The sequence below is a fragment of the Atta cephalotes genome (assembly GCF_000143395.1).
Source record: "Atta cephalotes unplaced genomic scaffold scaffold00073, whole genome shotgun sequence".
In the NCBI taxonomy this organism is placed as follows: domain Eukaryota; kingdom Metazoa; phylum Arthropoda; class Insecta; order Hymenoptera; family Formicidae; genus Atta; species Atta cephalotes.
Genome location: NW_012130137.1, coordinates 765,587 through 778,952, shown reverse-complemented (window position 1 = coordinate 778,952; position 13,366 = coordinate 765,587). Strand labels below are relative to the sequence as shown.

At 31.4% G+C, this 13,366-nt stretch overlaps 1 protein-coding gene across 1 annotated transcript in view; it reads left to right on the top strand.

Annotated features, from left to right (window-relative positions):
- The window catches only part of LOC105624132 (diacylglycerol kinase 1), a 51,631-nt gene extending 38,265 nt beyond the window's left edge, over nucleotides 1–13,366 (top strand). The window contains exons 6-17 of the mRNA XM_012205492.1: nucleotides 4,578–4,700; nucleotides 5,511–5,560; nucleotides 7,375–7,449; nucleotides 7,634–7,871; nucleotides 8,057–8,262; nucleotides 8,782–8,955; nucleotides 9,663–9,954; nucleotides 10,326–10,450; nucleotides 11,377–11,661; nucleotides 12,120–12,321; nucleotides 12,446–12,627; nucleotides 13,277–13,366. Coding sequence (XP_012060882.1) covers nucleotides 4,578–4,700; nucleotides 5,511–5,560; nucleotides 7,375–7,449; nucleotides 7,634–7,871; nucleotides 8,057–8,262; nucleotides 8,782–8,955; nucleotides 9,663–9,954; nucleotides 10,326–10,450; nucleotides 11,377–11,661; nucleotides 12,120–12,321; nucleotides 12,446–12,627; nucleotides 13,277–13,366 — 2,042 coding nt within the window. The remainder of the gene's footprint in view (nucleotides 1–4,577; nucleotides 4,701–5,510; nucleotides 5,561–7,374; nucleotides 7,450–7,633; nucleotides 7,872–8,056; nucleotides 8,263–8,781; nucleotides 8,956–9,662; nucleotides 9,955–10,325; nucleotides 10,451–11,376; nucleotides 11,662–12,119; nucleotides 12,322–12,445; nucleotides 12,628–13,276) is intronic.

Here is a 13,366-nt window from a genome sequence, read left to right as displayed (position 1 = left end):
TCTCTCTCTCTCTCTCTCTCTCTCTCTCTCTCTCTCCTTCTTCTTCTTCTCGCCCAAACAAAACCTGAGATCGTAAATGCTGCGATAAATTACGGAGGAACGTGACATCTCTTTCAGGAGTGTACTTCACCATATCGGAACGAGTCAGCGTAATAAAATAAAAAAAAATAGCGACTACAATATCAGTGCCGATATACCTTTTATACGATACCAACGCAGCCCACCTTCTTGCTTCATTATGCATTTCCACGAGTATTTTGTTATGGTGTTTTGCGCTATTTTTATCCATGCATATCTTATATCTTACAATATTTAATATATATTTAATGACTTCATTATTAGAAATATTGCTGATAGAAAAAAAATCATTCAATAATTAATTTTATTAAAATTCAACATGAAACTGATAATTTCGTTGATAGAAGGCTCAAAATCAAGGAGCGATTAGTTTTGTCAATTTTCCAGCGCGTGACATGTAAAAAGTAATTTATTTAAATTACTCGAGCGAGACATCAACAGTCGGGTGTTTATGTCTGCTCTAAATGAAGACGCATAAGTGACAGAAATAATCATGCTTACGTTATGGATTTAAGGGAAATATTTATTCATGTCTGCAGCGATCGTGCCATCGATCGCGCGGCATAAACTTGCGCATCTCTCTCCGGAGAGAAATGGAGATTGCTATTTTAAATTCTGGTTTTACATGACAATCTATGTACGACGAGAGATGAAAGACGGGTTGATTTTCACGAAATGTCATGACGTACTGGAGATTGTATACGCGATTGAGAAAACTCAATCCGGGTTCTATTTCCGAGTCTGTTTAAAGAACGGGATCTGATCTTATCATCTCTTTACACATGAAACACACTGTGGAACACATGCGTTTCCACGTCGGAATACATCATTGGAAGTGATGAAATCGTGAGTTAAAGTCTTCCGCGCCCCTCTTAGTACACATGTGCTCTTAGTACCCGTGAAAATGCAAAGAAAACATCAAATATGATCTGAAAATAGAGGATATGTGACGAATCAATGTTCTGATAGATATTATGGTACCCTCGAGCCATTTTGAAATTATTGCTGAGCTGAGGAAAGCTGAACCACAGACTCGATCTCGTTTTTTATGAATCAGAAGATGAATAGTTGCCTCCAGGTGCCTCGGTTCGTAATAAAAAGGATCGTAAAATACATCATGTGAAAAACATATGAAGAGGATAGGAATAGAGCGGAAAATATTTCTTCGATCGATGTATTTGCAAATAATCGATCCGAATACATAATAACGAAATTCAACGATTCCGCACTATCAATGATAAGAGTCCTATACAAATTTAAGTACTTCTATCTTCCATGTATATTTCTATAGTTTTAAATAGGTATCCTAGCTAGAATAATATTTTCCATAATAAGTTATTTACGGCGTTTTAAGATGCTTATTAGCATCATTTATTAATTTAGCGATCAATTTAATTTGTGATATTATTATTTCAGCTCCAGTTTATAATTGCATTTCAAGTCTGACAATAATCGGCGCGTAATTATATAATAAAATAATAATAGTAAAAATTTATATATATATATATATATATATATATATATACATTGTGGTATCAATATGTAGCTTCAATCGTGTTAATTCTTCTTTATTTAATTTGTTCTATAGTTTTGTTAATCGCTATCAAATTTCTTGAATGAATGAAATCTTACTCTAAAGAGTGAAAAAAGAGTAAAATTGAGCCAGTCTTGAAAAAGAGTAACTCAGTTTCCAATCTTTAAAAGTGAGGTTTCACTCTACAGAGGTTTTAAAATGTGTATTTTCGGCATTTTTCTAAGAACTGACAATTGTCGCTATTTCGAATGCGAAAACGGTATAAAAAAACGGTATAAAAATCGTTTGGAATAAAATAGAATAGGCTTGACATCACTTCGTAGTAGTGCGTGTTGTCTTTAATTAATGAACTATTAATCTACTATCGTATCGATCCCGAATAGTACAGAGTAGGACATTGCGCGTTTCGAATTATTCGCGCGGCATACGGGCGAGTTTACGTAGCTCATGCACACGTGCCAATGTCACCAAAATAGCTGTATCGTCGGTATCATCCGGTATAAATGACGTCACGAGCGTGGGAGAGAATGATACCAAGTTCCTGAGGCTATGTCTCAGTGACTCTTGAGTCGCAAGAGAAGCAACAAGTGCTAAATCATTAATCGCATGTCAACGCGCCACTCAAACTCGGGTTTCTTATTATTTGATTCTGATTAATAATTAAATGACAAAAGGATTAGATAATCCAATCTAGAAAGACTAATTTCCTCTTTTTTACATCACTTTTAATAGTGAAAAATGGTCCAGTTACCAAACGTATCGGGAGTGAAGTTGAAGGAAGGTGAGACAAGTTTCATGACTTTCAAAGATTCGATATGTTTATACCAAGATAATCTCCATACTGTGCGTATAATTAACAAGCGACATACGTAAATACATTTTTAATTCGCGTGTTATATTACGCAGCAAATACGATCAATTTATTCACGTGAAATCAATTAAATCAAATAATCCAAGCTACAATCCGCAAATAATAATTAGTTTAATTTAATGAAGCTAATGATTATATCATAGATTTTCATTAAAACAGGATGCAAAGTCAAACATTGCATATGATTATGAAATTACGACCAATAAATTTTGATAAACTGTTCACGTTAAGAGGAAAAAAAATTTTTCATTGCTTGAAATATAGATAATATGGATATTACATAGATATTACATTTACGTAAATTCTCTAAAACTTTTAGAGTGAAAGTTCACTCTTAAAAATTGAAAGTTAAACCACTCCTTTTCAAGATTGGTTCAATTTTCATACTTCAGAGTGAAATTCCATCTATTCTAAAGAGTTTAGAGAGTAAGCAATAGAAAATAATTTAGTAGATTGATTTAAAGTTTCAATTGAATGTCACAATGTGATTAATCATTACGTATACAATCGATCAGAATATCGCGTCGTTGCCGAACAATTTTTTCCCTAAGTTACGAGTTTTTCACGATTTTCACTTGGAATAAATTGAATTGTTCTAGCGTAAAAAAAAATATACGATCTCGCATGGATAAAGCGCATGATTGCATTAGTTAGCGCGACGCATCGTCTCGTGCGAAAGTTTATTTTTAACTTGTTCATCGTCATGCAAAATTATTCCTGCGAGACACGCGATGTCATCTAAAAATAAGAGCAGAGAACCCGAACCATTGGAAAATCATATACTAATTCTTCTATTAATGGAAAATATATAATTATGAATTCGTGGGACATATTCAAAGTTATAAATCTTTCGGGACAAGATTATATATATGTATCTTTGTATATGTAGATAATATCGATCTCTTGTTTCTTATTATAATAATAAATTGTGTTTGAAAGTGAAATTAATGCTAAATTGACTGTTATCGAAATGATATTATAACATTTATAATAGGATTTCAAAAACGATGTGATATTAATAAGTTTATTTCCTCATCCGATAGAAACGCAAAATATACCTTCTATCAATTTTCTATTGTCACTTTTTCATTTTATCGCGAGCAAAAGATTGCTTTTGAGTGCTTTTTTCTACGCGAATTCGTCGATATTAATTTCAGTTTCCCGACAATTCAAATTTCAAAATCGTGATAGTACGCAAGAATAAATTTTATCGACAGCGATCCAATCGATGTACAGTTGCATTGATTCATGCAAAACTACACGGCGATTTCGATATAAATAGGCGATCCAGAAATATGGGCTAGACGTCGTCGACCTGTCTCGAGTCGCGACTAAACTCTATAACAATCTATTATGACAAATCCAATTCATCGCTTATACATATTGACAATCGCGCTGCTTCGGACGAAGCAACAGGTCTTTTAAACTTTTAGGTACAATTACTCAAGTCCATGTGAATGTTTATCTAAAAATGTGGCTTGACCATCTCTGCGAAATCGTGAATTTTCCGTTTACTTTAACACCAGAGTGCATAGTGAATTTTCTACGAAATATGAGATAGATTCATCATATTACAAGTCTGGCGATTCTCACTTTATCCGATATCTAGATACTTTAATAGAGACTTTTCTACGAAATGCGACGTTAAGAAAAATCCTGATGAAAATTCAGTTTCACTTCTTTGAAATGAAAATAGTAATTATGATAATTTCTACAATTTTTATTCGCGATAGCATACTTGATCAATTAAAAAATCATGTCCTTAATATTTGAAAAATACAATTAAAATAATTTCATTATAAAAAAATTAATATTATAATATAATATAATTAATATAATATAATTAATATAATATAATTAATATAATATAATTAATATAATATAATTAATAATATAACATAATATATTGTAATATATAAAATATTTGATATTTAATGTATTTTAGGATGCATTATGTTTCAACTTCTAAAATATTTATCTGTAAATTTATGAATTATGATCTTGTTATTTGACAATATTGCATTAACGACACACTTATTGATTAGCAACTGTAAATTATCTAGTGAGATCTCAAATTAGATTTATGTTTTCCAGAGATGAGACATCTTGTCAGAAAGCAAAGTACAATAGACGTTCAGTCCGTTAAAGTCAGCCTCAAAGACATCGTTTGTTATCTCTCTCTCTTGGAAGCCGGCAGACCAGAAGATAAACTGGAATGTAAGTAATTGCCACAAAACAATTATCGAAAACGATTATCTCAAAATTCACGAAACTTCCGTTAACTTTTATATCGAATAATTCGTGAGGGGATGATTGACGATGCTTTGAAACAGACCCGGCATTATTTTCTAGCCGGGATCGATGCTATAACGATTACATGGTTGTTTCCTGTATAATCAAAAAACATGTCCGCGCATAAATCTCGTTCGTTTTTAGGAGAGCGTTATCAGAGTGATATTTCACGTGCGCGTATACAGTAAAAAATTGTTTCGGGAAGTGTATATCATCATGAATATCTCCAGGCTTGAAAATTCAGATTGTAATCTTCTAAAAAAAAAAATCACGCATTTGCTTTTCAGTGTAGATAGAGTTTATTAGACTTTTTCTATGTATACCTTCTTTGAAAAACATTTAAAGGTATTTTCACAGAAAAAGAAAAAGGCAATAAAAAATATTATTTGAAAAATATTGAAATAATAATACGTTAAAATAATAAGAGTTGAAGAAGTTGAATCCTTTTGCGTAAACATGTTTTTCTATCTACGAAATATTTTGCAAAAATGCTAATTAAATCAAATATTTTGCCCTCGGAGAGAAATATTGAAGTAACACATAGAAAAAAAAGAAACGAGAATGATAGACGTATATCTATAAAATTTATGAGAGGACACTCGCGTGTCGACCGGCAGTCCTTCTCGATTTTCTGCTACAGTTGTTACAAGTCCATTCCGTGTGGACTTGTAGTGCAGCTGCAACTTGTTGCGCGGCAATTTCGTCTTGTGTTAACTCGATAATCCTTTTTTTCAGTCATGTTCCGGCTATATGATACGGATGGGAATGGCGTCCTTGATACGAACGTAAGTATCATGAGTAAAGAATCATCATTATCAGTTAATGCGGATCACACACAAACAGAGAACACGTGTAAAGCTGTTTGCTCTTACAATGTTGCTTGTACTAGACGGAAATGTCATTAATTGTCCCATATATCCCCCATAGCAAAAAAAGTCACATCACAAGATTTATAATAGTAACAGACAATTGTAATATAACTGTGAGATTATCAAAAGATCATAGTGTGACATCACATTATTATCTTAATGTATATAATGTATCACAGCAGTATCACAATGAAGTGCAATTTTTATCATAGTGATGTCATAGCTTCATTCATCATTCATGATGACAGTTTTGTCATAGTTTTGTCACACCTATGACAAAGCGGACATTCATATACGTTATCATGACTGTTGTGATATTACTGTGACTTTTGCTGAGGGATATATATATTGTGGTATATATTAAATATAGTTTCAATATATTGTCATAGATTAAATACCAAATAAATGCCGTGTCATCGCGTAATGTTAAAATCATATTAATTAAGCAATCGATATGTGATACTCGACAAAAGGTGAAAAATAATTCTGATTCCAATTTACGCGAACGAACTTTTCCTCGGCGAAAATAGGTTGACCTTTGTTGCTTAAGTAACAACAGCGGTATAGAATAGCTCCGGCTGATATTAATAGAAGAGATAAATACTTGTTCCATATATATTGTTAGCTGCACCCATAACAGACACGTCAATTGACATGTACCCTCTGCGATCCGTTACAATAAATTACGTAGAACGAGTATAATTTCCGGTGCCTCGATGACATCATTGACCTCTTTGCAATTGAGTACCCGGAAGACTATATCTAACATATTATTATTATTATTATTATTATTGTTATTATTATTATTATTATTATTATTATGTGAAAACAGTTCATTTTATATCAGTATTGTTTCATTATACAATATATGCTTATCGTACATCATAAAATAAATAATGTCTCAATATTAAAAAATATTATAAAAACATTACAATCAAATATTACAATTTTATTAATCTTTTTTCTAAATAATGGGACATTAATAAACGTTATCATTAGATTCATTAATCTCTCAGAAAATAGTTAAAATAATTAAGCGTCTATCTTGGTAGAATTTTTATCGATCATTGGAATTTCGTCATTTCGGCATTGATTTTAAGATACCACGATAGTTGCGGAATAAGTAAACAGCAAAATAAATGTTTTACATTCGAAATTGTTTATGGCAGCAGGTGTTCAATACATTTGTCATTTGGGCGTGAAATATGCCTAGTGCATATTGATGCATATACATATATATAGAGCGGAGGTGCGATTTATATTATATTATATTATATATGTTGACATGAAATTACGACCAAGAAAGATGTCGGGAAAACGACGATCGTATAATGAGTTCCATGTTGAATAAATCATTGATATCGCGGTATACAAATTGTGCAGCCGATAAATATTCACGTTGCCGATAGCGGAACCGCGGAAAAAGCAGATGAAAATATGCGGCGAAGCCGTTGCTTTCATTGGCATCTATCTAGCTAGAGCAAATAAAAAGCCACGAAGAAAACACGAGTTTTTAATAAAAGATGAAAGATATTATAGATTCGTATAAGTATGATCGATATATAAGGAAAGGATATATATTTGATATACATATACAAAACTTCAAAGAAAGAATAATCAATATTTCAATATATTGTACATAGTTTTAATAAACGATACGCATCATGGAGCATACGATATAATAGTTGTTCTTTATCGTTATTATTAATATTATTATTATGTGTATCTAGGAGATGGACTGTATCGTAAATCAAATGATGAATGTTGCGGAATATCTCGGCTGGGATGTCAGTGAGTTAAAGCCGGTAGGTAGGAATGAATCCTGCTTTCAGCGAACTCAGATTTTGAAGATTGATTGTCTTTCCATTACAATTCAATTAATAATTTTTCTATTACTATTATAAAAAATCAAAGAAAAACGAAGAAATTTTTTGAAAATAGCTGACAATTATACGGAACCAATACATAGAAAGTATAATTCCATTTTAGATTCTGCAAGATATGATGATAGAAATTGACTACGACGCAGATGGTACAGTTTCGCTAGAAGAATGGAAGAGAGGTGGCCTCACGACAATACCCCTGCTAGTTCTTCTGGGTTTGGATTCCCACGTGAAGGAAGACGGAAATCATCTGTGGAGGCTAAAACATTTCAGTAAACCCGCATACTGCAATCTCTGTCTAAATATGTTGGTTGGCCTTGGCAAGAAAGGGCTATGTTGCGTCTGTGAGTAAGAAATCCTTATTGCTACTTCTACTTCGTGATACCAGAACTAGTTAAATTAGAATAGCGATTGCAAAAAGAATCGTATGAAGTACGTAACCACTTCTAAAAACGAGCGCATTTTATTTAAAACCAACATTATTAATAATCATTGAATAATCATTGAATAATCTTTTCTTTCGGATCAGTTTGCAAATACACGGTACACGAGAGGTGCGTACAAAGAGCGCCAGCTTCCTGCATAGCCACATATGTTAAGAGTAAGAAGACACCTCAAATAATGACTCATCATTGGGTCGAAGGTAATTGTCATGGAAAATGTTCCAAATGCAGAAAGACCATCAAGAGTTACAATGGCATTACCGGTTTACGTTGCAGATGGTGTCAATTAACCGTGAGTATTTTTTTCAAGTTGATATCAATATAAAATATACGCAATGTGTATATGTGTAAACATCTTGTAACATATATATTTAAAATTAATTATATTCATTATTCAAAATAAAATCCAAAATATATTCGTAGTTATGTGAAAAAAAGAGAGAAAGAGAGTGGCAGAGTGAAAACAGAAAAAGAGAAATATATTTAAAGATGTCATAAAATAATTAATTTATTGATTAGATAAATATTTTAGAGACCACATCTCTCTCTCTCTCTCTCTCTCTCTCTCGCTCTCGCTCTCTCTGTCTTTAATTATAAATTATTCAATGCATAAGATGATTTTTTATATTAATTCTTTAATATAATTAAATAATGCAGACAAAATTTAAGATGATAAAAAATTTAAATACGAGCATTAAATACGTACATTAAATATGAATAACAAATGTAAACAAATATATTTTATTCGTGAAGTAATAGTGTAATAACATCCCTAACCGTTTATGTAAATATTTCCGCGGAAATATTGCAGTTGCATAATAAATGTGCGTCACAAGTGCGAGCAGAATGTACGCTCGGCGATCATGCGATACACATCCTTCCACCTACGGCAATTTGCCCTGTTGTACTCGAGAGACAAAGGTCATTGTCGAGGGATAACAAACGTGGTAGCAAACACTGTCAGGACAGCTCATCGGTCAGTTCCGTAAGTGCAACACAATCATTCATATTAATTATCTCTTATTTTTGAAAGTCCTCTTTCGAAGAAACAAATATAAAATACAATCTTATATCATATTCAGTTAAGGTGGTTCTTCGTGCTTAATAATACTTCTCGTGAATTTAAATAATTTCCAATTTAAAAAGTAAACTGTGCGATTATTTGTCCTAAATCAAAAAATTAGAATAGTAATATCGCAAATTAAATTGACAAGTAATTTAATATATATTGATGCAAATAAGAAAGCTGTTAATAATTTGATGTCTAGCATATTAAAGGTAAATAATTAATGATGTCACATACCTCGATGATTAAATTGGGAAATCGAATTGATTCGAATTCAAATCTCGGCTGAGTTATATATTTTTCGCAATAAATTATTTACAGTTTCTAAGATGTTTATTAGCATTAAATTATTTACAGCTTTCTAAGATGCTTGAAAAAATAAAAATTAAAATTAAGAAAGTATGCTTTCAAACGGCATACTAACGAAATGTCATATGTTTTATACAAATAAATGCAATGAATCTAAAACAGTAAAAATTAAAGCAAATAAAAAAGTAAATAACTTAAGATAAATTACTCTTGTTATCTTTGCAAAATATCAACAAAAATAACTGACAAAAGACAAATAAAAAGATGCAGTAAATGCATGTTAAAAGATATAATGATCATATTTTAATCTAAAATAGGGTGTTTTCCTGAGCTGTGGTAGTGGGTCGAATCAACAACCAGCTATGTCTTTTCAAATTACACTACCAGAAGGTACAACGCCGCTTTTGGTTTTTATAAATCCAAAGTCGGGCGGTCGGCAAGGGGAGCGAATGTTACGGAAGTTTCAATACGTTTTAAATCCTCGGCAAGTTCACAATCTAGCAATTGGTGGGCCCATGCAGGGCCTGCAGATGTTTAAGGATGTGGAAAATTTTAACGTGATCTGTTGCGGCGGCGATGGAACAGTTGGCTGGGTTTTAGAAACTATGGGTATGTATCACAATTTAATTACGATGTGTGTATCCAATTAAATTTATACTGAAAACGCGAGTAAAATGAATAACAGTTGTACAATGACACGTAGAAGCTTTGTAATATATTTTGCAATATTGTGTGCTAATTGTTAACTGTGCGTGTATTAAATCTGATAATAGATTTATCGACTACTATATAATCCAGCGAATAGCCTGGATTTCAATAAATCTTCCCTTATTAACCGATTACGCATAATAAGTTCATCATTTCGATATTGCTTTTCGGTACCGCTTATTAATTGATTACTAGTAATTTAACATTTGACGATAACGACAACCGCATGTTGCAATCAATTTTGTAATCAATTTGATGACTATTTCATCCAGATCGTGTGCAATTCGAGAAACAACCTGCTGTTGGCGTTATACCTCTTGGTACAGGCAATGATCTTGCCAGATGTTTACGCTGGGGTGGTGGTTACGAAGGAGAAGCGGTACATAAAGTACTTAAGGTAAAGCAAACATATAGATTTTTAATATATGTTCTATTCTATACGTTCTATTCTATATATTTTCTAACACACATATTTTAATATACGTCATAGATGAACTGAGAAGAATGTCTAGTTGAAAATAAACAAACCAAAAGATTTTGATTATATCAATCAGAATTCCGATTATCTTAATTAAAATTTTAATAGATTTAATCAGAAAATTTTAATTCGTCCATTTTTAATCAAAATTTTAATATATAATCTAACTAGACATTTTTCTCAGAATTCTAACTGATAAGAGAATACAACTAAGTATCCCCTTCCTATTTTAATAAGCTTTGAATATGTATTAAAATAAACACAAAAATAAGAAATTGTTTTTTAATTGTTTTCTCGTATGTTCCCTTCTCCCTTTAAAAAAAATCGGTTTTTTCTTTTTGAGTGATTTGTCAAAGATATAAAAAAAGTTTTAAATAAAAGTTGAATGGTCTCAAAAGTACTTTATAATAAGAATAGAAAATTTCTTGTAAACACAATTTTTTTATTTATACAAAATAAAAATTAAAAAGATTTTTATTATTATTATTATGAAATATTCCTGAAACCATTTGACATTTTGAAATCTTTTCTTAACATATTTTTTAATATCTTTGACAGTTTATACGATTTATTTAGAAGAATTGAAGAAGAATTGAAAGGAAAGGATTTTTTCCAATGGAGAGTTTTTCGCTCTCTTAACAAGAGAAAACACTTGTAAAAAAATACATCTTTTCTTTTTATCTATATTTTAACATATCTAAAGCTTAATTAAAATCGAAAAGTTCTGTTCCCTCATATTGCGAGAAAATATCTTCTATTTTTATATCTCAGTAAAAAGTCGGATGTTTTATAACGTCGAACTACACCGTGGAAATTCGCTATATGAAAACCTTAACGATTCGCAGAAAATAGAAAAAGCGACACAAGTGATGATGGATCGCTGGCAAATAGAAGTGGATCAAAAGGACGAAAAAAAACCGAATCAGGATAGCATACCATATAATATCATTAATAATTATTTCTCGGTGGGCGTCGACGCCGCTATATGCGTGAAATTTCACATGGAGAGGGAAAAAAATCCCGAGAAATTTAATAGCAGAATGAAAAATAAACTGTGGTACTTCGAATACGCAACCACGGAGCAGTTCGCTGCTAGTTGTAAAAATCTTCACGAAGATCTCGAGATAATTGTGAGCATAGCTATATATGTATACTAAGAAAAAAATTTACTATATTTTAATACATATTTTTTTCAATAATACTTTAACTAAATATTTACTCAATAAAAAAAAATGATGGTTGAATCAAATTAATAGTTTTCAAATAAATATATCTTTATATTTAATAAATAGTAGTATTATTTATTTTTAGTTAGTATTATTCAAACAAATATTTATTAAAATTTCGTATAATATTTTTTGATCAATATAATCCCTATATATCGTACGTGTATATGTAATTTCTTCATTCGGTTAATGGATCAGTATATCGAATAGAGCTGAAATATTCAAATACTAAGCACAGAGCAAGAATTAATTATCCACTTCCGTTCTAATATCATCCTAAATACGTACAGTCAAATTCGTTATCAATCAATTCAAAGGAATCAATGGAATTCGTGTCGTTACATGCATTTCATCGATTGCAGTGCGACGGTACGCCTCTGGATTTAGCGCACGGTCCATCTCTGCAAGGAGTCGCATTGCTAAACATTCCTTTCACTCACGGAGGTTCGAACCTCTGGGGCGAACATCACACGCGGCACCGTCTTGGCAAGCGAAAAAAGCGACCCGACAAAGAACTCAGTACAAGCAGCTTTAATTCTGTAGATCTCACGGCCGCTATTCAAGGTGAGCTCAACGCGCGAAATAATTAATCTTCCGATATAATATTCTTGCGCTTCGTAGAAAAACGTATGCAAATAGAATGCGAAAAAGCGTTTAGTAATATTCAGTACTTACTTATTATCCGCAGACATTGGAGACAATCTGATCGAGGTAATTGGTCTGGAGAACTGTTTGCACATGGGTCAAGTGAAGACCGGACTCCGACATTCCGGCCGAAGGTTGGCCCAGTGTAGCAGCGTCACCATCATCACGAGCAAACGATTCCCTATGCAAATCGATGGCGAACCTTGGATGCAGGGTCCTTGCACGGTGAGCTGAAATAAAACAACATTTGAATATTTATTCAAACGACAAAACTTTTCGGAACATGAGCCAACTTTTTTCTTCAAGATTTTATCAAACATTTTGTTGGAAGAGAATGAAATATTCTTTTCTCTTTTTAAATTATATCTTAATAAATATATAATTTTATACTAGATTATCAAGACATTCTGTGCTGTTTGATTTATATAAATATTATTTAGAATAAATTTTTGTTCTCAAGTTCGTACATATTATTGAAAAAAATCTGATAGCTATCAAATGTATTTTTAGCGTATAATTTTATAAATATTTATAAAATTATATATTTATAATATATATTTATAAAATTTAATAATTTAATAAATATTTATATTAAATATTAACATAATTAGATGTTTGATAATAATTAGAAAAGTAAGATAATATTTAGAAAAAAGTAGCTTTTAGCTAATTTTATTCGAACATTTGATTGAAATTATTTCATCAAAACTTGAATTAATTATCTAGAGTTGAACAGTTGATTATTGTTACCAGACTTCTTTTTAATATATTATATAATTAACACGTAATAATTATCTTCATATGTTGATATTGATGTCTTCATCAATCAAATTACAAATTAAATGAAAAAACTAAAAATATTTTTCCGACACAGATTCGTATTACGCACAAAAATCAAGTACCGATGTTGATGGCACCACCGCCAGATAAGAGCAAGGGCTTCTTCCGATTCTTAAAGAGATGA